Below are 24,510 nucleotides of genomic sequence, written 5' to 3' on the forward strand. Positions count from 1 at the left end.
TTGAATTTTTATTTAATAGCCAAGAAAGATTTCTAAATTTTAAATTTAACGAAATTTCTTGTTCCAGAAATGGTTTTTCCAAGTCTTAAACCATATCATAATAACAACTATTTTAGTAGTTACTCTACATACATAATAAAAAAATCAAAGACATAAATGGTGTTTACTCAAGGGACATATAGATGAGCCTACGGTGACAGCTGTGGGCTTCTGATTATACTGTTAATACGATTAGCTGAGGGAACACCATGGTGGAAGGAAAATACATAGGTGTGCAGCTCTTCCCGTCATTTGCTAACGTCACTCGGATTGCAAACATAAAATCAGCTGATGTATTGCCATATTTGTATATATTTGTTTTGATTTGATTGTTATTGTTTTTATAATTTTTCTAGGTGGTAAAATGTTTGCAATCTGAGTGACGTCAGCATATGACAGGAATAGCACACCTATGTATTTGCCTTTCACCGAGGGAACACCATTACCGCAACAATACAATGTGGAGCCATTGGCCTCGGTGGTCCAATGGGCAGCGTGCCGGCCAATGAAGCTGAAGTTACCAGGTTCGAATTCCACCAGTAGCACTAGCTTTTTGTCTAACTTTTTTTTCATTATCAGCAAGATTGGTTAGTTTAGTTAGGTTATGACAGTTTAATTTTATAATCTAAAAAAATTAAAATTGAATCTGAGGCATTTTTAATTTTATTTTATGAACAGAACAATTTTTTCGATTAGTAAACCTTCATTATAGCCAAGTCAAAGGCTCCCTACTACAGCGCTGTTCACGCGGGAATTTTTAACTAATATGTCTCATTTATACCTCCCGTAAGTCAGACATGGTCAGACCCACTGAGCGAGAGACCCGACAGAACGGACAGAACTGGACAGAAATCCAGAAATGAGAAATGGTTCTTTTTCTTTTCTTTCTGGGTTTGTTGTCTAGAGTCTGACTGACTGACTCTGTCTAGTCTGTCTGTCTGTGGCTGTGCAAAATTAATTTCACTTGCACTTGCAACTTGCAGCAGAAAATCGAAACCTATTTTATATTTTACACACCATTTTAGATTTTATCTTGTAGGCCTAGTCGATAAAACCATAGTCTTATTATGTCTATTAAATAGTTGCGTATTGGTCATACTAACAGTTATTTTAACCAACTCTTAAATCGTGAACCGGCAAGAGAGGAGAGGAGTCAAACTTGTTCGTGTTACCCTAGGCCAGGAGAGTCCAGCAAATATGTAAGATGTATAACTTTTAACTTTATTTTTGTACTAGTTTTATTACATTTTTTTTTGTTTTTATTTATTAAATCAAACAATTGCTTTCCTACTCTAGCAACATTACATTAAACACGACACACTAACTTAGTCTGAATATTATAATACCTAAATCAGTAACTATTCATAGGGGAAGGTCCTAGACCTAGGCCTAATCATTGGCTCTAACTTAGGCCTAGTCTATGCACTAAGTTAATACAATCTTATGTTGTTTTACTAAAATAAAACCCATTTGGGTATTTCTGAACTTTCTGGACATTTCTTTATAACGTTTTTAAACCATTTCTACGATCTTAATAAACAAGAAAAAACCTTTGAAACATTTTTTTAAGGCGCGGAAACCACTGCAAATTGCAAAAATATACGGAACTACTTTGCCTCGTCTATTTCCACACATTCACCGGGTCCGCCAACTCTACAATTATGGTTCAGTACATAAAATATGAACACTTCGCGGCAGAACGAGTACCAGTCTACCGCGAAGTGGTCGGAAACACCGAATTCTCTCTTTATCAGATCGTGGCGAGGTGGTTTCAAATGTAACAAAAATGCAACGAGACGGAAGTAAGTCTTAGGTGGATAGTGGGACTTCTCAATGAATGAACCTTCCCTCGCCGATTTCTTAAAGTTGCAACACTTCTTGGCCTGACGCCGAACCGATACCTTCTTTTGGCAACGGAAGGTCAATGTGTCGCGGTTTAGCTCAACGGCCGAATGACAGTTGTCACACTCAATGGAAGATTTAATGATCTTGTGGCTTATTAAAAAGTCAATAATACGATCATCGGACCACTCTATGGCTGTTGTTAAAGAAATATCACAAGAACCGCACAAATCCATCGTGTTAATCTATTTACACTATTAACACTCAACAATAAACGTAACAATCGGACTAAATATGTAAAGGTACGTGTTATTCTGAGAGATCAATGAGGTTGAGGTAATAAATGAAACTATTCTGTTAAGGCAAGTCTATTCAGTGGCTTGTTTATTTATAAATTACAAACTAGTATTGTTAGTAAATTAGCTGATCATTCAATACAAATCTTCAAGTTACAACTTGTAATGTGTAACTTAGTTTATTATGAAACATGCATCTGTGTTGTTTTTATAAATAAATAGTTTATTATTCTGTACTATAACCTACAATCCAACGAGCACCAAGCTGGTAATGTGTAACAAACAAAAAAAGATTCAAGATTCAACAAACTTATTTAACTTATTTTATTGAAATTATGACAGAAAAACATCATTTTATTTTAATGTTATTCAAAATCACCATAAAATAAACAATCAATATTTAATCTTATTAACATAATCAATTAACAATCAATGGTCAGCTGGTAACCAAACCATTCTAGGAAAAGTAGTAGGCCTATCCAGTCAGTAGTATCACTCCGCTCCTCTTTCCTCAGCTAGCGATGTGCTGCTCCGCGCATTGAAAATATAGTTCCGTATATTTTTGTAATTTGTAGTGGTTTCCGCGCCTTAAAAAAATGTTTCAAAGGTATTTTCTTGTTTATTGAGATCGTAGGAATAATTTAAAAACGTTATAAAGAAAAGTCCAGAAAGTTCATATTTACCCCTATTTGTTTATAGGCACCGTAAAACGGGGTGACTTGAGCCCACTTTTGAACTTTGCTTGTTCATTAAAGTAAACCCATTAAGTATTTTTTTATAAATCTTTTACAGTAAACTTAGTCTTGGTCTATTCTACAAATGTGTGGAATAAGATTTTTTTAAAGTTAGTGTAACTATTAACTTAACTATTAAAACTACAAAAAAACTATTAAAAAAAAAAAATATGGGTGGGCTCAAGTCACCTCGTTGGTCGGGGTGACTTGAACCCAGCTGATATATTTCAATGCTATTCTAATGCACTAGACCCACTGCACTGACCCATGAGGTGACTTGAACCCACATATATAGCTGACTATTTTGGTATTTTTTTGGATTAAAAATTCCTGTTTTTTAGGTTTAATGACGGTAAGTGTAAAACAAAACACAAAGTTTTCGTCGAAACTGTAATAAATTTTTAAAAAACTTACAGAAACATTTAAACAAATTTTACTTACCAAATATTGGAGATCTGAATATGATTAATCAGAAAAAGTCCACCAGCAATTTTTGAAAATATAAAAAAGTATTTTTTTCTGTAAATGAAATGTTGCCAATATCTCGTTCTAGTTAATCCGAACCGATTTAGAAAACTTCACAATAGACATTTTGACAGTCATTAATAGACTAACTAAATGTAAAAATAACAAATTGTTTTTTATCTACACACTATTTACACTAGTAAAAGCACTTGTTCTACTTTATGTCTTTGTCATTAACCGGCACTTTTCCACTTCTGGAACGGCAAAAGATCCTCTGGCGGTAATGGGTGTGGGGGCTGCTATTTTTCCTTTAACTTCTGCTTTGCTGTAACAGCACTCATCTACCTTTTCTGGCCATTTCCAATAATTACTAGGACCACTCATGGTCATTGTACTAATTTTAAAGTCTTCCCCTGCATTACCAGTACCGGTACCTATGTCGTTACCACTTAAAAACAGGTGGGCTCAAGTCACCCCAAAATCTGCCAAACTTGGTCATGATAAGGTAAACCCAGGTCATACTGACTTAAACCATTACATAATCAAACATGCTTTAACATGTTTGTGATTTCAAGGAAATAATGAAATGGGGAAAAATAGTTTTATTTTCATTTAAGTGCAAATACCCATTGTGTCGATGACCTTTTTTCAAAGTAATGAAATTCAGATTCGGACGTGTTAACATTATTATTTTTTATAATTATTAAAATGGACAGTTAAAATAATTGGAATCGTTTGTGGTGAAAGCTAATTAGGTAACCTTCAAATTGATATATAAAACCTTTTGATAAATCATTTAGGTTTTCTGAAACGAAAATTCAAAACTTTTTCTTGCGTTTTGGGCTCAAGTCACCCCGTTTTACGGCATCAAAAATATCTTGTGTGCTAAAAAACTATTTCTGATTATAATCAATAATAGGCCAGGCCCTAGGCCTATTTACAGGTATTAAGTTAAACACTATGTCATGGAGAATAATACACTTCTCCCCCACCACCCCCTTAAGTTAATTGGGCTACCTACGCTAAACTTAATATCAATTGAAACTATCGATTGAAAATGTCGATTAATCCTAATCAAAATTTGTAACTATATCAATTATAAAATGTAACTGTCCTAACTAACCAACCCAACCTAACTAACCAAACATGCTAATAGCCAGTGTTGGGGAAGCTACTTTTAAAAAGTAGCTAGCTACAACTACTGCTACATTTCCAAAAAAGTAGCTTAGCTACAGCTACAGATACAGTTCCGAAAAAGTAGCTAGCTACAACTACAGCTACAATGAAATGTAGCTACAGCTACAATTTTAGCTACTTTTCCAAAAGACGTTACTTTTTATTCCACGCACATTGGGTAAATGTAAAATTAATTGCAACTACATTTTTATTGAACAAACATTAAAAAATGTCAGTATTGTATCTAACATTACTTGGAAAACAAATTATTCCTAGATTGTATTTAATTTATTGGCATTATAAACCTAACATTACAACAACAGAACCAAATAGTTGGGTGTCCTATCATATTTAGTACTTATTTTTAAATATTGCATTATTTTTAAGCATCTTAAAATGTAGATTTCATTAAGATCAAAGGACATACAACCAAACTATATTTTAAAAGCTCATTTTATTAATCTAATATAGATTCATTTATAGATGTTTTATATCAACAATTAAGACCAATAAAACTGTAAAAAGATTATTTAAAAATACTTGTTTGTGTTACAGAGCCTAGCCTACTGAAATTGGAGTTTATTGCCTTTCTTTACTTTTAATGTTAAAAACGACATTGCTATAACTTTTAAAGTGATAAATTACTTGTTCTACGAATAACACTTTTCAATGTCAAGAAATCGTCCTTTATTGTCATTATGCATAGGGCAAATTGTGCTTCAACCTAGTTGGTAGAGAAAACAGTATTCAGCAGCTTATCCTGAAATCGGCTTTTATTTTAAACATGTTGAAATTTGTAAAGTAAAAATAACATGTAGGCCTACTTGGCTATGTAACAAGTTGGCTATAGTAGGCTTGTTCTTGCAAGGACTAAACAGATATATTCATAAAAATTGAACTTGGAACTTGGTATTCGTCTTAAACCATAGCCTCAGTCCTATACAAGTACAAGAGCTGTTAGCAGGAGCAAACTATGCTATTTTTTCAATGTAAGTTTCATGTTATATGGAGGGAGATTTTCTCATTACAATTATCATGTAGTCTAGGCATATCTTAAATCTCATCAGGTAATTTCCTCTTTGTTAATTTAGTAAACCTTTGAAAAATCCTCGTAATCTAATCTAACCAAGGAAGGACTTGTGATGATAAACCACAATCAACAGCTGAAGCAAAGGTTGATAGACCAGCTTTCTAATTATTTCAAGGTGTGTTGGTTTCCATTAAACCCCAAGTTGAAACATTATCAATATAATACTGTAAAGAAACTAAATTGATTACTAATTCCCCTGTCCTGTCAATCACTTGCAAGCATTCAATAGCTTCTCTTGTCACCGGTACCGTTTAAACGTCGTCTGCATCTAGCGATTTTATTTTATCTGACAGTAATCATAGAGTAGTAAATTAAGGAAATGAGAGCCAAAAATGTGGATAACACTCATTTAATGGCCTCTATGTCCACACAACGTTGTGTTGTAATAGGGAATGAAACGGCTGCAACCAGCTGTTTGAAGCCAATAAAGTAGGCCTATTTTGTTTTTATCTCAGTTTAAAAGAGGTTGTTTCAAGTATGGTTGAGGTTATGATAAAAATCACTATCTCAAACAAGTTAATGTAGCGAGAAAAGTAGCTAAAATTCCGCTACAACTACTTTAAAAATGTAGCTAGCTACAGCTAAAGCTACAAAATCTTAAAAGTAGCGTAGCTACAGCTAACGCTACAAAAAAAGTAGCGCGCTACTGTAGCGTCGCTACTTGTAGCGCGCTACTTCCCAACACTGCTAATAGCCTAATGAAAAAAACCTAATTAAACTTAGGCCTAAGGTTTACTAATCGAATTGATAGTTTTAATCGATTAGCGTAGCCTAGTTAAGAAACTGTACCCAATTCCCATTTGCCCGATATTAGATTTTACGTAGGCTAACATATTCCCTTAACTTAGCCTAGGCCTATAGGTACGTCATCCAGATGGGTCAATACCTACATATAAAGTTATTTACCTGTAGGCTACTTAATCCTTAGCCTGTATAATAGGTGAAGGCGATTTCTACGAAACACTAAACTTCTCCGTTTATAGCCTAATGGACGGATTTTTACAAACGGTTTGTCAAAATGAAGTAGGTAGGCCTATTGTTTGTGTAGACGCCCCCTTTCACCGATTCCGTTGCCCCACAGGCCATCAAAATCCCAATGTAGGCTATTTAGCCTATTTTATAGTGAGGTTGCTTTACTTTAAGAATAGGTACCTGGCGGATAAAAGCACCAAATTTGGCATGAAGGTGCCTTAGGGTATTACTTATTAATTTTAGCCTAGGAGCCCTTTTGAATTCTTAACAATTTCCATACACGGCACCAAAATCCAAAATGGCGGACAAATGCGTTCAAAAATCACTTGGGAATATATATTTACAAACGAGAGACCACCACTATAAAATAACAAAAATTAACTAAGCCTAGATTATTGTTGTTGTGTTGATTAGCCTAGGTGGTTTGAGTACCTATTTGATTTACTGAATGTTTCTACCGCTTAGGGTCTACACAGTTAACGTCATAACTGTTTAAACAGCTCTTTTTCAATTTTTGACACGCAGTTAATGATGTGTTCTTTTGTTGTACAGGGTGAGGCAGTGTGAGCATTCCAATTTTCTTTCGTTGTCACACACAATGCACACAACACACACAACAGACAATCACGCAAACGGTATAGACATACTGCAGTCGTTCGTTATATAATATTGGCAGCTATATGTACATGGAGACGAAATAGTTTCTTATTCTATGACGGCCAACTTCTAACAGCCATTAATAAATATAGACTGTCAGAGGAAGGTTCCAGGATATGCTGCTAGAGCGTACTCGGTGTTCGATTCGCTGCCGTCGTCGTCTCCTTGCCGTTTGCTACCAGCAGATGCTGCAGCGGTGTGCGCCGTAACTACACAAAACTCTAGGTGGATGCCAGAACATATGCTAACCGCAGCACTGCTGTCGGTCTATATTTAATTCTTTTTAGCGAATTTCCCATATAGGGAATAAGCTATTACCGTAGGTCTCATGGTAAGACCTAGACCCGGGACCGATTTACTTTTTCGTTTTGAGGTCCCCAGAGGCCAAAAACACCATCCGTTCAAATTCATATATATATATTTATATATGTGTCCGTTAGCGCGATAACTCGAGCAAAAATAATCCGATTTTGATGACAATTTGGTACAAACGTGTAAACCTACGTTTATTCGAATGAGTTCGCGAACCAGCATAATCGGACCATGGGAACAGGGTTTTATGGGGTAAAAATGGGGTTTTCCCATTTTTTTAACCTAAAAACAAAAGATTTTGTATTTTCTTTCTCAACCATTTTGTAGAGCTTAAAAAAAGAAATAATTTAGTATATTGAAGCGCTGTTGTATGCCTAACGGTCATGGAGAAAATTCAAAGAAAGTGTAATTTAAAATTCCCATGTTATTCTTATGGAGAAAATGAAAACTGTTGTAATTTACTTGTTTATGGATATAATGTTGATAAAATTTGGCAAATTTATTTATTTCATCCTATACTATTGACATATTGTCAAAAAACACTTTTTACCTTCCCTGTAGCAGCAAACCTAAGCACTCGTTAAATCTAATGTTATTTGAACTGGAAATATATAACTTATGTTTTATTATATGGTAATATTTTAGTAAAAATGTAACCAGACAAGTTGAAATTCGCTTAGTCTGCAGGTTTGCTGCGGCGGGGGTATTGTCTATGATAATACCAATCCCAAAAAAGGAGACCCGAATGATTTAAAAAATTACTGCCCAATCACTACCCTATCCGCTGTTGGAAAAATATTTGAAAACATTGTTACTGATAGACTTAGATACCATTTTTCAAGAATCATTCATCCAGTGCTCGATTTGTAAAAAATGAGGTGCCGGGACTGTAACCTATTTAATGTGATTAGAACCTATTTATGTATACTAAACCTATTTATGCCAATATTTTTTTTATCTTTCTGAAAGAAAGGTAAAGGAACTCCATTCCACCGCATTCCCCCCAAATCGAGCACTGCATTCATCCTCTTACACTTAACCTGACAAACTTAAATAAGCATTTGAAAAAAATTATCATAACATCTTAGTGTCCAAATTAAGAGTGTACAGATTTACGGACCCCCTGCTTTCCTGGATTACTTGTCCAATTGCTCCCTGGTAGTCAAAATTGGCTACAAAATTTGGACAATTTGCTCAATCTTCTGGCGTCCCTCAGGGCTCCATATTAGGCCCATGGCTACTTAACATCTTCATTAATGATCTGGTAGACGCTGTGGAAACCAATGCTCTACTGTTTTCCGACGATCTAAATATCTTAACCGAGATTTCCTCAGTAGAAGACTGCCGCATGGTGCAAAAAAGTCTGGATGGAAGTAATCTTTTAATTCGCCTTGTGCTCGCCCCAGGCCCCCTTTTAATTGTAGCCATGATGAGAAATGGTCATGGGGGACAGGATGTTGTTGTGGAATTTTTATTATGTGTTAAATATCATCGATAACTGCAGTTCCAAATTATTTCACAGGGAGGTTGTTTGTGGGGGATAGCAAACAAGTCTGAACATGTTAGAGTCCCAATGAGTGGTTGGTGCTCTAATGATTGAAATTCACTGAGTCATTAATTCCAAAACTTCCTTTAGCTCAATAATTATAGCAATAAAGTTAAAGCCTTCCAAGGAGTTAGGTGGAGGTTATATCTTTAATTATCTTAGGTCCCCTTCGAGGGTGTGGGTTGACATCATTGGTAGGAAGAACACACCACGCTGGTGTTGTGATGAAAACAAGAAAAGATATTACACATACAACTAACACACATACACATATTAGAAATTATATTTTTATTGCCACTTGTTTCATTTCCACTAGAGTGAGGGGGGTTAAAATATTAGGGATTAACATATACACGGGTACTGTATTTCAAAATGGTTGTAATTTAAAAATTAAATTCAGACAATCAAACCAACAAAAATTCAAAATAACTAGAAAATCTAGAAAAAGTTAAACATCAATTTTCTAAAGGAGGGATTTTGTAGGGGGGGGGGCTTAAGATGGGATTGGTCTCTATTTAATTTTTTTTTATCATTTACGGACATGACCAAGTTATGTTTACCAAGACCTTAATATGCTTGAAACAGCATTTTATTCTCCGAACGCTTATTCACCATAAGATTAACCCTTTGCGGTCAAATGGCGATTATAGGTCGCCGGGCACCATTTTCCCAACTGCTCGAATAGTAAACTATACTCTCCGAAGAATGGGGAAAAAATTTGACCTCTAAGGGTTAAAGGGTTGATCTATTTTTAACTCATGGAGGGAGTTTAGTTGGGAAAATGGTGATTCTTAAACTCTTTAAGGTACTGAAGATCACCATCCCTCTACAAGATTTCTAATTTCTAGCTCTAATGTTTGTGGGTATATCCCCTAAGTCCAAAGATACAACAATCAAAATGGGGTTTTATGAAGGGGGTTGGAGTCAAGATAGGTGAAAGACGTAATAGAACAAAATGTGCACTTTAAAAAGTAGTAGGGCCTGTACAAAACATTTCTATAATGTCATATAGTCTTACGTTTGTGTACTTTTAAATAAGGGAATATTCAAAATTAGGACTTTTGATTTTATTTTAAATCATCCCCCCACTTTTGAAACACGACATATTTCCAGTTTAAGCCTAAATTTGGGGGTGAAGGAGTGAAGATAGGGAAAAATGTTAAACTACAAAGTTGTAGATCATTAAAAGTAGTGACTCCTCTTCTGTCCTCTCTGTTTTTCGATCAGACGGACGGTCAAGCCGTAACAGACGTTTAAACAAAGAAATTCTTGGGAAAAATCACAACATTTGAAGTATAGAGCGATATATAAGGGAGAAGCAATTGAGATAGGAAAAAAACTTTATAATACAAAGTTTTAGCCTGTCTAAATGTAATCGCGGAAAGTGCTCTCCATTCTCGATTAGACCAGGGGTTAAGCCGCAATAGGTGTTTTGAAAGTCACCTTTTTTATAATTTAAAAAAATCCACCATTAGCCTATATACATTTTTTTTTAGGAGTTGGAGATTTGAAAATGTCACTTTTGGAAATTTTCCTGGTGATTTGAGACCAAGACCTAGAATGGTCCCCAGTTTCAACCCCGTGTAGCTATTCTAAAAAGTAATTTTTAGAACTAAAAATACTGTAGGCCTACGTTAAAATACCAAGAAAATTTACAAATTTTAGAAGTAGGATGATTTTTGAAAGTGAAGGTGTGAGATTTTCTTCCTGACCATGAAGATTCTTTCAAATCTTTGCTAGCTCTTGCCGTTTATCAGTTATAGCAATTTTCGTGGTGGTTTAGGACCGATATCTACCTGTAATTGTCAACAATTTCAGATTTCTAGCTAACCAATAAGTGGGTAAACATTTGTATAGGTACTTTACCAGTTACACATCCAGCTTAGTTGTATATACATAAGAGTTGCCGTTATAACTCAAATGAAACAATCTCTTGTTATAGGTACCGAGACAGAACAGGCAGTAGAGGTATGGGCCGAGGTGGCTTCAGAGACAGGGGAAGGGGTAGCCCAAGAGGTGGTCGTGGAGGAACATTTGGCAACAATTCCTTCAAGAATAAGCAGCCAGGCAGTCAGCTCCGAGCTCCTCGGTGGGACAACTTACCATCCTTCCGCAAGGATTTCTACACACCTCATAGTAACGTCACTAACAGGTAGGCTCATCACACATAATTCAATTATATAAGTTGACATATAAAAAAATATTTTTGTGTCAACTTAGCCACAGCTGTGAATCAATTACAGTACCTTTTAGCGAATTTCCCTATAGGGAAGTAAGTAGCTATTACCGTAGGTAAGACCTAGACCCGGGACCGATTTACTTTTTCATTTTGATGTCCCCAGAGGCCAAAAACACTATTCGTTCAAATTTTTATATATGTATATATATATAGGCCTATATATAGACTTATATATATATACTAGCTGAACCCGGCAGACGTTGTCTTGCCTTTGACTATTTATAATCCCGCGGGCTTTGCCCCGTTTAACTTCTTAATTTTCAAGATGATCTCTTTCGCATGGCTCAATCACGTCCTGGTTGAAGTTCGTTCGCTACGCTCACTCACCTTTAGGTTGGAGCTCGTTCGCTACGCTCACTCACCTTTAGGTTGGAGCTCGTTCGCTGCGCTCACTTGCCTTCAGGTTAGCTCGTTCGCTACGCTCACTTGCCTTCAGGTTAGCTCGTTCGCTACGCTAACTCGCCTCCAGGTTGAAGTTCGTTCGCTACGCTCACTCACCTTTTGTTTGCAAATTAGCTGTTGTCATATATGTAAAAGAAATAATAGTGCTGCACCCTGTTGGTAATCCTTGTAACTTTAATGCTATATTGAACATCATAGAACAGAACCAACTTGTTTAATTGAAACAGCTGTTAAGATTCATTAATTCCATTTCTCATAAGGTTAACATGGGAAACTCCAGAGCCACTGGGGCGGAGCCGATTGGATGGATCACGAAATTGATGGTGTATAAACCTATTCTATGACATTCTACACGTATGTACCAAGTTTCGTGGCAATCGGTTCAGCGGTGTCTGAGTTTATCACTGCCAAACAAACAAACATACAAACATCCTCTTTTATACTTATAGATATAGCCTATATACGTCCGTGAACGCGATAACTTGAGTAATTTTTGTCCGATTTTGATGAAATTTGGTTTAAAGGTGTAAAGCGGGATAAACTTGAATGAGTTCGCGAACCAGCACGATCGGACCATGGGAACGGGTCTTTACGGGGGTTTTATGGGGTAAAAATTGGTTTTTCTCACTTTTGACCCTCAAAACACAAAATTTCCCAATTTCTCTTTAGACCTTTTTAAAGAGCTTAAAAAAAACAAATAATTTAGTATATAAAAGTATTTTTGTTCGATTATTAGTAACGGAGAACATTAAAAAAATTGTAAATTTAAAATTCCCATGTTATTCTTATGGAGAATATTGTCAAATGTTGTAGTTTGCTTGTTTATGAATATATTTTGATCAAACTTGGCAAATTTATTTATTTTGTGCTAAGCTATCAATATTTTACTCAAAAACACACTTTATTAGTTTCCTTGTAGCAGCAAACCTAGGTACTCGTTAAACCTACTGCTTGTTTATGAATATATTTTGATCAAACTTGGCAAATTTATTTATTTTGTGCTAAGCTATCAATATTTTACTCAAAAACACACTTTATTAGTTTCCTTGTAGCAGCAAACCTAGGTACTCGTTAAACCTAATGTTATTAAAATATATTTAACTGAAAATCAATTCAGACAAATGGAAATTCGCTTAGTCGGCAGGTTTGCTGCAGCGGGGGTATTATCTTTACATTATTTGAATATTTATTATGTAATAGCTTTTGCTGGATTGTTAAAGAGTTTCCTTTGTTAAGTCATAATGTACCAGAGTTAAAGATTCGCATGTAAATAAAATGTTCTCAAAATATTTGTTCATATAGTGATGCAATTATTTCATACCAGAGTCGTTGCGTTGCTGAACATTGGTGGAGAGTTTATTTTGTTGCTCTTGTAGGTTCGCCAATTGAGGTTCCATTTATACCAGCGACATTGATAATATCGAGGAAGGAATGTAGTTCTTGTTGTTGTCGTTGTTTAGGGTAACCAATATATAGTGATGTTTAATCTGTATGAAATAATTGCACCACTATATGAACATATTTTGAACATTTTATTTAGGCCTACTAACAAATCTTAAACTCCGGTAAATTATGACATAAATAAAACTAAACATTTTAACAATCCAGCAACAGCTGTTACATAATTAAAACAAAGTAAAGATCAAAGGCAGCTGATTCACAGCTGTGACTAAATTGTCGTCACAATATTTTAAGCTTTTAAGATTACAGAAAAATATACTGTAATGTGTTTTACTCCAAGAAATAATAACACTGGGTTTGAAGTGACTTTGCACACTCTAACTCAGGGTTTTTTTTATTTGGGCAATTGATTAATTTTGTTGTATACCCTTTTCAGATCATTTAATGATGTGATGTCTTTCCGATCACGCAATGAGATGACCATCAAGGGCAACAGTGTTCCTTATCCTATTGAGCATTTTGAAGAAGGAAATTTTCCTCCTTATGTGATGGATAGTATAAGGTGGGCCTGCATAACATTGAGTAAAAAAAAAATTCCAATATTATATTATAGATTTACGGACAATTTGAAACATTATTTTACTTTTTAGCTCTCCGAGTAATATAATTATTTAGTTTTTGACATAAAAAAGTTTTACTATAAAATATTTTGTTAATTCTTTTCTTGACACAGCTTTTTAAGTTAGGTACCGGTACCTGATCTTGGTTAAACTAGAAACACATTGAGCAAACCTTAGGCAGCTTCTAAAAAAAAATTAGGATGAACATAAAGTTTAAAATATCTTAGGCCTATATATATATTTTATTTACTTACGTAGCTTTAAGGTAAAGGCAACTTTCCAACATCTAAACAGTACTCCTGAAACAATTTAATCCTGAACAGCTTAGACCTATATTTTTGACAGGATTGTGTTTTCTTACTGACATAACTGTGATCTCTTACTTTCCAAGCCAGCAGTTTAGCATCCCAGCAGCCACCTCAGTAGAAAAGTAAATTAGGTACTTGTAACCAAAAATATTTTTCAAAAGTTTCACAGAAGTTATAGTGCTTACCGACTAATCTTATGGTACGTCTCTTGTAATAAAATGGTTTTAAATTTAAGGTATATTTTGTGAATGATGAATATAATAAATAACTAAAGGAAAAATGTTAAAAAGAATAAAGTTGTAGGGTAATTATGTTTTTATGTTGCTTGAAATGAAATTGCAATTGCTGTGTAGGAGACAAGGATTTTCCACCCCCACTCCTATCCAGGCACAAGGCTGGCCTATAGCCCTCAGTGGCAGTGATATGGTGGGGATAGCCAAGACTGGCTCCGGGAAAACTTTGGCGGTAAGTACCTACATTAGTGACATGTCACTCAAACTGATTAGAATAGTTTAGTGTGCCACTAAGTGGTTAACCATAGCCTTCTCTCGTACACAAGGCTGCGGCGAGCGAAAACTGGCAACGTCGCATTTGAGTCTTGGTGCGCGATCGTCTTACCATTATAGTGAATGGAGGAGTTGCGTACCGACTTACTTATTTGCGCTTCTACTACCTATATCTTTGTATACTCAGCTCATATAATTTATATTTTAGACTGTTAGGTTAACCGTAGAAGAAGATACTTTGTGTTTGTATAGGAGCAAATTATGAAGAGTTAATAAGTTTCTTGAAATCTAGTTTGAAGTTTTGGTCAAGCGTATGACTGTTTCTTTAGCTTTAAAAATTAAACAATCGTGAATTAGTTAATATGTAAATGTTAACTATCCTCATGAATGTCAATAACTTTGCAGACTTTTGAACTTTCAGCAGTTGTTAAACACTTTTCATTCTGTGTAAGTTTTTTTTTATAATGTAAATACAGTCTACAAAATATTTTTTTAAATATATTTTTGTATTCGTTGCAGTATATCCTGCCAGCCATAGTACATGTGAGTAACCAGCCAAGAGTGTCGCCAGGCGAGGGGCCTATAGCCCTGGTGTTGGCTCCTACCAGAGAGCTGGCTCAGCAGATACAGCAGGTGGTGGCTGAATTTGCTGCTACGACGCCGGGACGGGCTCGCCACGCAGTGGTGTATGGCGGGGCTCCCAAGGGGCCTCAGGCACACGCCCTAATGCAAGGTAAATAGTCTGCAAATATTTAAATTTAAATGTCTTAAGCTGAAAGCACAAATTGATTGATAAAATAAGAACAACGTATGTATGTACCTTGACAATCCGACAGGGAAGGGGTTCGAGAGTGTGGTAATACCATAAATGCTAATTATCAAGATTGGTTTTTTTTCTTGACCCATTGGCATGCCGAAATTGGTTTACCTGATGACACACAGGAATTCCTTTTTTCGATATTTTAGTGACTTACAAAAACAACTAAAACTTCCTTAAGTAGGTTGAGTTTTGATTCCATTCGAATGTTGGAAATTAATATTGTTGAGTGCTGGGATTCTGATTGCTTTGTAGGTAAAGCAAATTCCTTTAAGGTTGGACGTCCCATAAGAAGGGTAAGGTATTTTTTGTGTGTATCTCACAATTATATGTCCCAATATTCTACACTTGTCCATTATGCAAAAATATGTTTTGTCAGGAGTGGAGGTGTTGATAGCAACACCCGGCCGACTGATAGACTTCTTGGAGCGAGGCCAGACCAACCTGCGACGATGCACTTACCTGGTGTTGGACGAGGCTGACCGCATGTTGGACATGGGCTTTGAGCCACAGATCAGGAAAATCATTGGACAAATAAGGGTCAGTCCTTTAATGTGTAGAATATGCTCAATGTAATGTGAATGGATGATAGTTTTATATGCCATTCACATTTTTCTGATATTTTACTCTTGTTATGTAAAGTATCATTTTCATTGTCTGACTTTTCTTGGTATTTAAGAAATTTTCTTAAACACAGCAGATATAATCCATCTTATTATTACTCGAAAGAGATAGTACTGTACACATGTAGGCCTAATGATGTGCTTTACACCTTTCCCTGCAAAATGTTAATGTTCAGTTTTTACTATCCTATTTACGTTTTGATCATGAAATATGTGCTATGTGTTCAGCAATATTTTGAACTATCTCCAACAGATAGTGATGTATGATTTGTGATGTTACAGCCTGACAGACAGGTACTGATGTGGTCTGCTACCTGGCCCAAGGAGGTGCAGGCCCTAGCTGAAGACTTCCTCATGGATTACATACAACTGAACATCGGCTCCCTCACTCTGGCTGCCAACCACAACATTCTGCAGATTGTAGACGTTTGCCAAGAGCATGAGAAGGAGCAAAAGTAAGCTTTTGTGAATTTTTTAATCCATAAACTTGATTTTTTTTTACCTGGATAATACCTGGTTTTGTGGCTCAGTAGAACTTTCCGTATATGACCAGTTTCTGACTCTTCGGAATGCCCTTCGACGTCTTTCAGTTCAATCATTGACTATTCTGTCTCGATAGTCAATGGTTCAATAAATCTTCAGTTACTTGTATGTACTGTAAAGTACTGTATTGCCGTTGCCTCACTGTAAATTAAGTTGTTTCTTTTCTGATTTTTTTACTCTAACCATCCAACAATTTATACCATTCAAAAATGGTCCTTCAGTTTAGGGTTTGTGGAGGCCTAAATTTAATTTGACAAAGGGTGCCAAAGAACTTTTACTAAGAACCATTCTGCAACCAGTGTCAGTTTTCAGGCTGTTAATTATACTATACCAGGTAGCACAGTGAAGCAAGATGCACATTTAGCACTGGTATGGTGGGACAGATATGTACTCATAACGAGCAAGGAAGAGCTCGAACGGTGATGGCCATGTAACATTTTTTACAGCAGTTGTAGTGCACAGGGTATTCCTACAGCGTCATTGCAGTAGTACGTGCTGGCAAGGGGGAAAAGGAGAGCAGAAGGTACGACAAATAGAATTCACCCTAGACACCAGCGGCTGGTGATAGACACCACCTAAGTGTAACATTGAATGTTTCCTCTGTATCTTACTTCTCTGTGCAGGTTATAACTAGAGTTTGGATCATATCGTTAGAAGAAATGTTTACTAAAACCACTGATGTATAGCTACGCAAAAGGTTTAATTTTCCAAGTCAAATTTCTATGTTTGTTTTTCTTTAGCTAATGTTCTAGGATTTGCTTGGCAATTAGAAGGTCCATGGTTTGATTCTAAAATAAGTAATTTTCAGATTACGACGCCTGTTGCAAGACATTGGATCTGAAAAGGAGAATAAAACAATAATATTTGTCGAGACCAAGCGGAAAGTGGATGATATTACCAGATGCATCAGGAGAGATGGGTAATGTGTTGATTGAACATTTAGTGTATACAGTATTGGTACTTATGTAATCAGGCAAAAAGTACTGCATTTCCTTTCTCCGTTCTACGTTTGAGTTGTTTAGCTAAATAAATATACTTACAGTATTTATAATGTCAAAATACATTTGAACTGTTCGTGATAGTTTAGGCATTTTTTTACTACTTATGATAAATTTTGTTCTTTTTCAGCTGGTCAGCCTTAAGTATTCATGGAGATAAAAATCAGACTGAAAGAGATCATGTACTACAAGGTATGTTTTTTTTCTCCCTTAATCCCTCAATAAGTCATAATAATTGCTGCTAGCCATAAGAAATTTCACAAAAATATAGTAAAAAAGTTTTACAGAAGTTCCATTGAGGAACATAAGGTTAGCATTAGATGAGCATTCTTAAAAATTTGCAAATAATAACAATTTGCTATTTAACAGAGTTCCGAAGTGGTCGAGCTTCCATTCTGGTTGCTACAGATGTTGCTGCCCGTGGTCTAGGTAAGTTTGACCATCAAATAGATATTTTATGTCAACTTGATAAACAACAGGAAGTATATTGAACTCTTTTAAACAAAAATTTGTTAAAACGCACCAAATTTCACAGTTGTACCATTTAAAACATTTTTTTTTTTTACTAAAACATACACAAAATTAAAAATTACGAATGCATTTTTAATATAATTACAATGTGTTTATGTTTTTCAAGGTTTTGATTCATCTATTAGCTACACTTTAAAGACATTATTTGGTTTTTTATGATCCGTGAGATTTGTTATTAATATGTAATGTATTTTCATTAGATGTGGAAGATGTGAAGTTTGTGATCAACTTTGACTATCCGCAGTCGTCGGAAGACTATATCCACCGCATCGGCCGCACCGGGCGGTCACACCAGACAGGCACAGCGTACGCGTTCTTCACCCCCAGCAACGCACGACATGCCGGGGACCTGGTCAGTGTGTTAACAGAAGCCAATCAAACCATCAACCCCAAGTTGGCTGAGATGGCTACGATGGCTCGAAATGGTAAGTTGAAGTTGTAGAAACTAAAATTTACAGATTGTTGTTTGTGATGATATCAAGCTTACCTGAATAGAGAAAATAGTTTGCTGTCTCTGGCAGTAGAAACTCTCTCTTCAGCTTTTACCTTCCTTAGTTGAAAATGCTGTCAGTGATATTGAAATGTTCTAATATTTAGTGTTAAGTGTAAAGTTTTGTTTTTCTCGAGCCAAATTTAACTCTTCACCATTCAGGTAAGCATGTTATAACAGAAGGTAAATAAAACTTTTAAAAAACAGATTTTTACCCCTTGGGGGATTTTGTGTTGTTATAATGTTATCTTAAAAAAAGCTTAAATATCTAGGCCATTGTGCTCTATATTACATCCCTTAACCAATAAACTTTATTTCTTAAGCAAACGCGCATAATTGGTGAATAGATTGTTGTTTTTTTGGTATTAGTGCTTGCTTAGGAATCGTAAGGTTATCAGTTATGCCATAAAAAATTCAGCTTTTTGATTGCACAAAAATCACTCTGCTGAAGATGTCCTTTTATGTCTTTTATAATTAGACCCCTTCTTAATTGACCCTAACGGGACCGGACCTAGGTCGGATAGCCCAAAAGGTCGGCTAAAACAGGCAAACTCTTAAAACATAACAAAATTATTGCTATTCATTTGGAATTACAGTTAAATATTAAGTTAAATACTTTCACTGGAATAAATTAGAGTTGTAGGCAAGAGTCGATAAAAATTTTTTATTTTAATAACTTAAGTAGGCCTACTGTAATATTAATTGATGCTTTCCAAATATATTGTATTATAGTACAGAAATTTTTGTTGAAATTAAAGATACAAGCAACCATTGCCGAGCATGAAAATTTTGCGATTGAGGGCGGATAATCCGGTTATTGGTTAATGCGAGGTCGGCTAAGAGAGGGTCTACTGTATTATTTCAATACGACACTTATGTCCATATTTAGCCAAAATAAAAGCCTAAGAAGAAAAATCTGTATCCTCTCCTCCTCTACATCAGTGTAAAAAGAAGAAAATCATGTGTTGTGTGCAATTCTTACCAAACTCTGTAATGGTGTCAAACCCCCTAAGCCGGACACCGTTTATTTAAGGTGGGCCCTCCACTTAAGCTATGCCACACATTAGCAGGCTCAATATGGATTGCACATTTATGGGTTTTGAACCCACGCATACCTAGAAAGAAAGACCGCAACACTACACTCGTCAGTATAAGCAAACGACAACACTAATGTGACGGCCCAAAATATTCTCAGACCCATTACATATCAGCTGGGGAGGTTTTTTTTAGATAGACCCTCTAAAAACCCTGTAAATACGTCACAAAAACTTTGCTTTATTTCAAATATAAAAAGAGGTTCTTTAATATTCAACTTTTTTAACCTTCAAACTTCTGTCAGCCTAGTTGCCTCACCATGGAATATTCCATCAACCATGACTCAACGCCAGGCCAGGCCAATGTTCCCAGAAGTGTAACGTGCATGGCTGTAATTTGCTGAGCTCTGCTCAAAAAATTTCTCTCTGAACCCAGTAACTGCGCAACTACAGTTTGTCTAACACCCCGAGTGATAGTTAGGCAGCAGCACTGTCCAACGTTGAACTGACGTCATGCGGCATAGCCGCAACATTGATTGGCTAATGTCCCTCCACGGCCAACTTGGCTACGGACGGAGAGCACTCAGCTGAAGTTAGTCTAAATTCTAAATTCACTTCGGTTGGTCGCCTAAATTTCCGCGCCGCCTTTCCCCATAACCTACTCGGGAGGCTATGTTTCCCCCGTTTTTCTAAACTGGAATTAATCATGACAATCTTCATCTTAGCATTGTAAACCTGTAACTTAACTTAATTCGGAATTGTATTTTCTCACAAGCTAGTACTTTGTGTAATAAATTAATCATTTGTTGCGAAGTTTGTAGTTTCATTCGGCAACCTGTCACACTAGCACCTGTAGGTTAGATTCGATGTACTACTTGAGGGCCACTGGGTTAGCAGTCCAACTAATTCGTGGCAATATACGGTGACGGGCTGGACTCGTTATTTGTTATCGATGGTTAAAATATTATTAGTTAAGTTCTTTTGTAAGACCTGTTTTACTGTATACTATTTTAATCTGCGCTTCCATTTTTAGGGCTACCCAATAAGTTTGGAGGTGGAGGAAATAAGTTTAGAGGTCAAGGAAACAGAGGAAAAGGCGGGGATATGCGAGGAGGAAGGGGAAGAGGAAACCCAGGACGTGGAGGAGTTGGAGGCGGTGGAGGTGGCGGAGGAAACTTTAACAGTTACAACAACGTCCCGAGACAACAGTATCCCAACTTCAACTTCAGCAGACCACCTCCCCCACCACCACCATACTCCGGTCCTGCCTACTAGACTTTGTTTCTGCCTTGACTTAAAACTTTTGGTTTACCAAAGAAGTAGAGATTGTCTGTGATTTTCTAATCGCTTCACTCAGTATTTCTGTTTACTGAAATTTCACTCTGTGATGAAAAGTTTAGGTCAAGTTTTGGTGGAGTTTTTAAGACTTTCATCAAAAGTGTTTGATGTTCCTAGGGTTTACAGCACTGTTAAGTTTTCTAATTTTTGTTTTGTGATTTAAATTTTATGTGATTTTGTTGTTAGTATTAGTGTTAAAATTAATTTTTATGAAAAAATACAAATTTTTCATAAGAGAAAGTTTTTTTTGTTGGATTTGTTTTTGGTTTTATGTTGGGTTTTTTTTCCACCAAGCGATAGTGAGACAACGTTCCTTTTATTTTGTGAGAGAATCTAAGAACCAAAGTATGTTTGAGTATTGCATACTCAGTAGTATTGTGCTAAGTATTATAGTTATTAGACTGGGTTTAATTTTTATTTTTTCCCATGATCGCAATAATTTCCTTATCTCTATTATGGTTATTTACATTTATGACTGAAAATCAGGAGTGTGCAAGTCGTGAATTTCATGAGTTGAGTCGAGTTTACAAAAAACTTGTTAGCATCGAGCTTTGTCAAGTTGAGTTTTTCTATTGTGAAGTGACATTCTTGCTTCAAAATATTTAAATAAAGCTTTCCAAAATGATGAAATGGGCAGGCACTTCATGGTATAAAAATCTAAAATAAAACTTACGGATCAAGTTTTTTTAGACAAATGCAGTGCTCTGCTATAATACTTTATTTTAAACTTTCTCTACAATTAGGCCACACTAATGTTATTTTCACCTTCTAAAACCTCAGTAGCCTTTGAGTAGTAAACTACACCCTTAAAATATAATACAGTATTTTATATTATTGATTTAATACATCCGCTGATTGTAGTGTAATGTTTGTAATAAGTGATGCCTGATTTGACTATAGTACTTCTCAATTAATCAATTGATACCTACTTTCAATACATGCAATTGTTTGCAATCAAAATTTACAACTGAGTTGACAACAGCTAATTTTTACTCCCTAGGGGCTAAAAGCGATAGGGAGTGAAAAATGCTACTTCAGACCCACAACACATGCATTAAAAACGGCTGGTTTATTTTAGTATGACAAAAAATATATTAATTTGCGATAGAGTAGAGATCGTGCTTTGATTCTGTCATACAAATAAGTAAAAAATCCTTCCAGCAAACTCGACTCTCATGAATTTTCATAAAAGTTTAAGTTGAGTACTGAAATACTCTACCACTTTCATTCGCACACCCCTAATGGAAACTAAAGGAAATTGTTGTTTCAATGGCCAAGGTTTATTACACATAGTGACGTCCACTTAAACTATCTCAGATTAAGCTGAGTTCTGTTAACAGAATTAATTTACATCAACTGCTGATATGTAAACTTAGTTAAGTAAAATTAATGTACCATTACTGTTAGGAGATTTGAATTGTAAAACAATAGCTCTATGACTGTGAAATGTTGAGTCGAGAGATCTGAATGTTGTATGAAATGAATAGTCTGACTCTCAATGCCTTAGATTGAGACTGTTGTAGTAAAGAAGAGGGAGAAAAATTGATTGCTGAGGCTGTGTAAAGGAAGTAATTTTATTGTCATATCACTTAATAATACTATTCAATTATTTTTAAGAAAGGTATCCAAATTTCTCAAAGTAATGAAAGTATCTCACAGGATTTATTGGTGTATGGAACACCCTTCCTTGGATATACTAAATTTGTTGAAAGTTCTGTTAAATTTTTAAGATTTAAGAAAATGTTATTGAGCGATACCAAATATTTTGTGTCATCTTTTTAAAATGTGATTTTTTAATGTGATACATTTGGACATTTCTAATTTTTACGGAGGGTCTTTAATATAACTGTGAATTTTTTGAGCACTGCTATGAACATCAGGTGCAGGTAACCAAGGTGAAATTTAGCTGGGGATGAAACAGTAAAAATCACAAAAACACAATAAAATAGATATTTTTGAAAGTCCCTTGAATATTTTAACTGTAGATATATTATTAGTGGTTTAATAATTATATTAATCACTTATATCACCACTACCTTCTATAGTTGCTATAAGTATGTACATTCTCACAAATATCTGTTGTAAAAAATGGACCATCAGTTAGTTAGGCTTAGGTTCGGGAACAGTGTGTACAACTCAACATAATATTGAATCGTTTTATCTCATTAGCTCAATTTCACCGCAGGTAAACTTGCTCGCCGAAGGAGAATTCATGTAGAAAACGCCCATAGTATGGTTATAAAATGTGATAACATGTGTAGGAACTGATTAAAGGACTGTGATGTAGGATAATGAATGGTTTTAAGGATACAGAATAGTCTAAAAGACATGCAAAATTTCTAAACTGTAAGATAAACTTGTTAACATATTACACAATTCTTTATTTTTCAAATGATCTTTAAAGGCAATAAATGTGAAAGAACTTTGAAATATTTGTCTATAATTTTCTGATAACAATTTAAGACATAAATAAACCTTGCAATCCATTCTAAATTGTTAATAATTTGAGACATCTTAGTTACATGTTGGTTTTTTGGGGTTTGGGTATGTGGTAAAGAAATTGAATTGTTTCTCTCTGCACTACTCTCTGTATACTCTTTACTTTTATTCCTGTAAAAAAAGCTCTCACTATTATAAACAAGGGAGCATCCCAGTTTAAATTCAGTACAATTGGGTAGGTAAATGATTAACTTTTCAGTCACATGTGTAATATTTGATCCGTCACACAATAAACTAACAATATATTCATCAGATGTTACAATTTCGCCAAGACAATGTCAAACTTAGTGGCAAAATAAAAAGTAAATTTTACCAAGTAACAAGGTTGCAAAAATATCTGCTCACTTGGATATCACTAGGAATCATGGAAATACTGTAACTTTAATTTAAGCTTAATATTATTAGCCTTACTTTTACTTATCAACCGGTGTTTTTTTTTTTTCATTTTGTAATTTGAACATTTAATAAAATGTTTTCCACACCAACATTGTACTTTTCTACATATCCTTTTCCAAAAAAGATGTATGCTCAATGGTATTTGTCCAAATGTACTTTTCTTTTGTAGGTACTGTATTTTGTAATTTGCTATTATATTGTTGATGGTTTGTTATAACCATAATGTTATAATTATTTTGTTTACGTTTTCCACGTTTTCTTTGCTAATTCATCAAAAAACCATAACAGTTACCTGGCAACTCTTAAGGCCTAAAAAAGTCATTTTAAGATTAACAAATTACAAATTAATTTTTCCAGAACAGCCTAGCATGAATCTCATTTTTAGTATAATATTCTAACAATTTAGAAGAAATCATTAGATCTGTTTTTGAGATCATTGTGCTTACAAACCTTACTCGTAAAATAGATGGGATTTCTCGTTAAAAATTTGAATACACGAGTAACTTATTTGGTGGGATAAGGGTCAACAGTGTTTTCTCTGTAAAAACTATGACTAATAGTTGTGCATTTTAAAGGCAGAATAAAAGAAAGTCTATTCACTGAGACGCGAGAGTGAGCTAGTAGAGTGGTAGAGTG

The 24,510-nt window shown here is 35.1% G+C and overlaps 1 protein-coding gene across 2 annotated transcripts; it reads left to right on the forward strand.

The window, feature by feature from the left end:
* The first annotated feature begins 993 nt into the window (after positions 1 to 993).
* LOC129002003 (probable ATP-dependent RNA helicase DDX5) lies at positions 994 to 23,946 on the forward strand. 2 transcript variants are annotated; one of them, XM_054429482.1, is made up of 12 exons: positions 994 to 1,238; positions 11,072 to 11,281; positions 13,608 to 13,733; positions 14,453 to 14,564; positions 15,125 to 15,338; positions 15,802 to 15,962; positions 16,328 to 16,500; positions 17,397 to 17,507; positions 17,717 to 17,778; positions 17,956 to 18,015; positions 18,318 to 18,542; positions 20,675 to 23,946. In XM_054429482.1, coding segments are annotated over exons 1-12 (1,698 nt in total). In that variant the 5' UTR covers positions 994 to 1,236; the 3' UTR covers positions 20,917 to 23,946. The 2 variants fall into 2 exon arrangements, with proteins under 2 accessions (XP_054285457.1, XP_054285458.1); XM_054429483.1 differs by lacking the exon at positions 994 to 1,238 and adding an exon at positions 5,740 to 5,757.
* Positions 23,947 to 24,510: the final 564 nt, after the last annotated feature.

The sequence above is a fragment of the Macrosteles quadrilineatus genome, unplaced genomic scaffold (assembly GCF_028750875.1).
Source record: "Macrosteles quadrilineatus isolate MER2022 unplaced genomic scaffold, UCM_ALF_1.0 Scaffold_9__3_contigs__length_116548681, whole genome shotgun sequence".
In the NCBI taxonomy this organism is placed as follows: domain Eukaryota; kingdom Metazoa; phylum Arthropoda; class Insecta; order Hemiptera; family Cicadellidae; genus Macrosteles; species Macrosteles quadrilineatus.

Coding starts and splice junctions, on each gene's coding strand:
- LOC129002003 (XM_054429482.1), top strand. Junction 17,779..17,955: donor AAGAGATCATGTACTACAAG/GTATGTTTTTTT, acceptor GCTATTTAACAG/AGTTCCGAAGTGGTCGAGCT. Junction 18,016..18,317: donor TGTTGCTGCCCGTGGTCTAG/GTAAGTTTGACC, acceptor TATTTTCATTAG/ATGTGGAAGATGTGAAGTTT.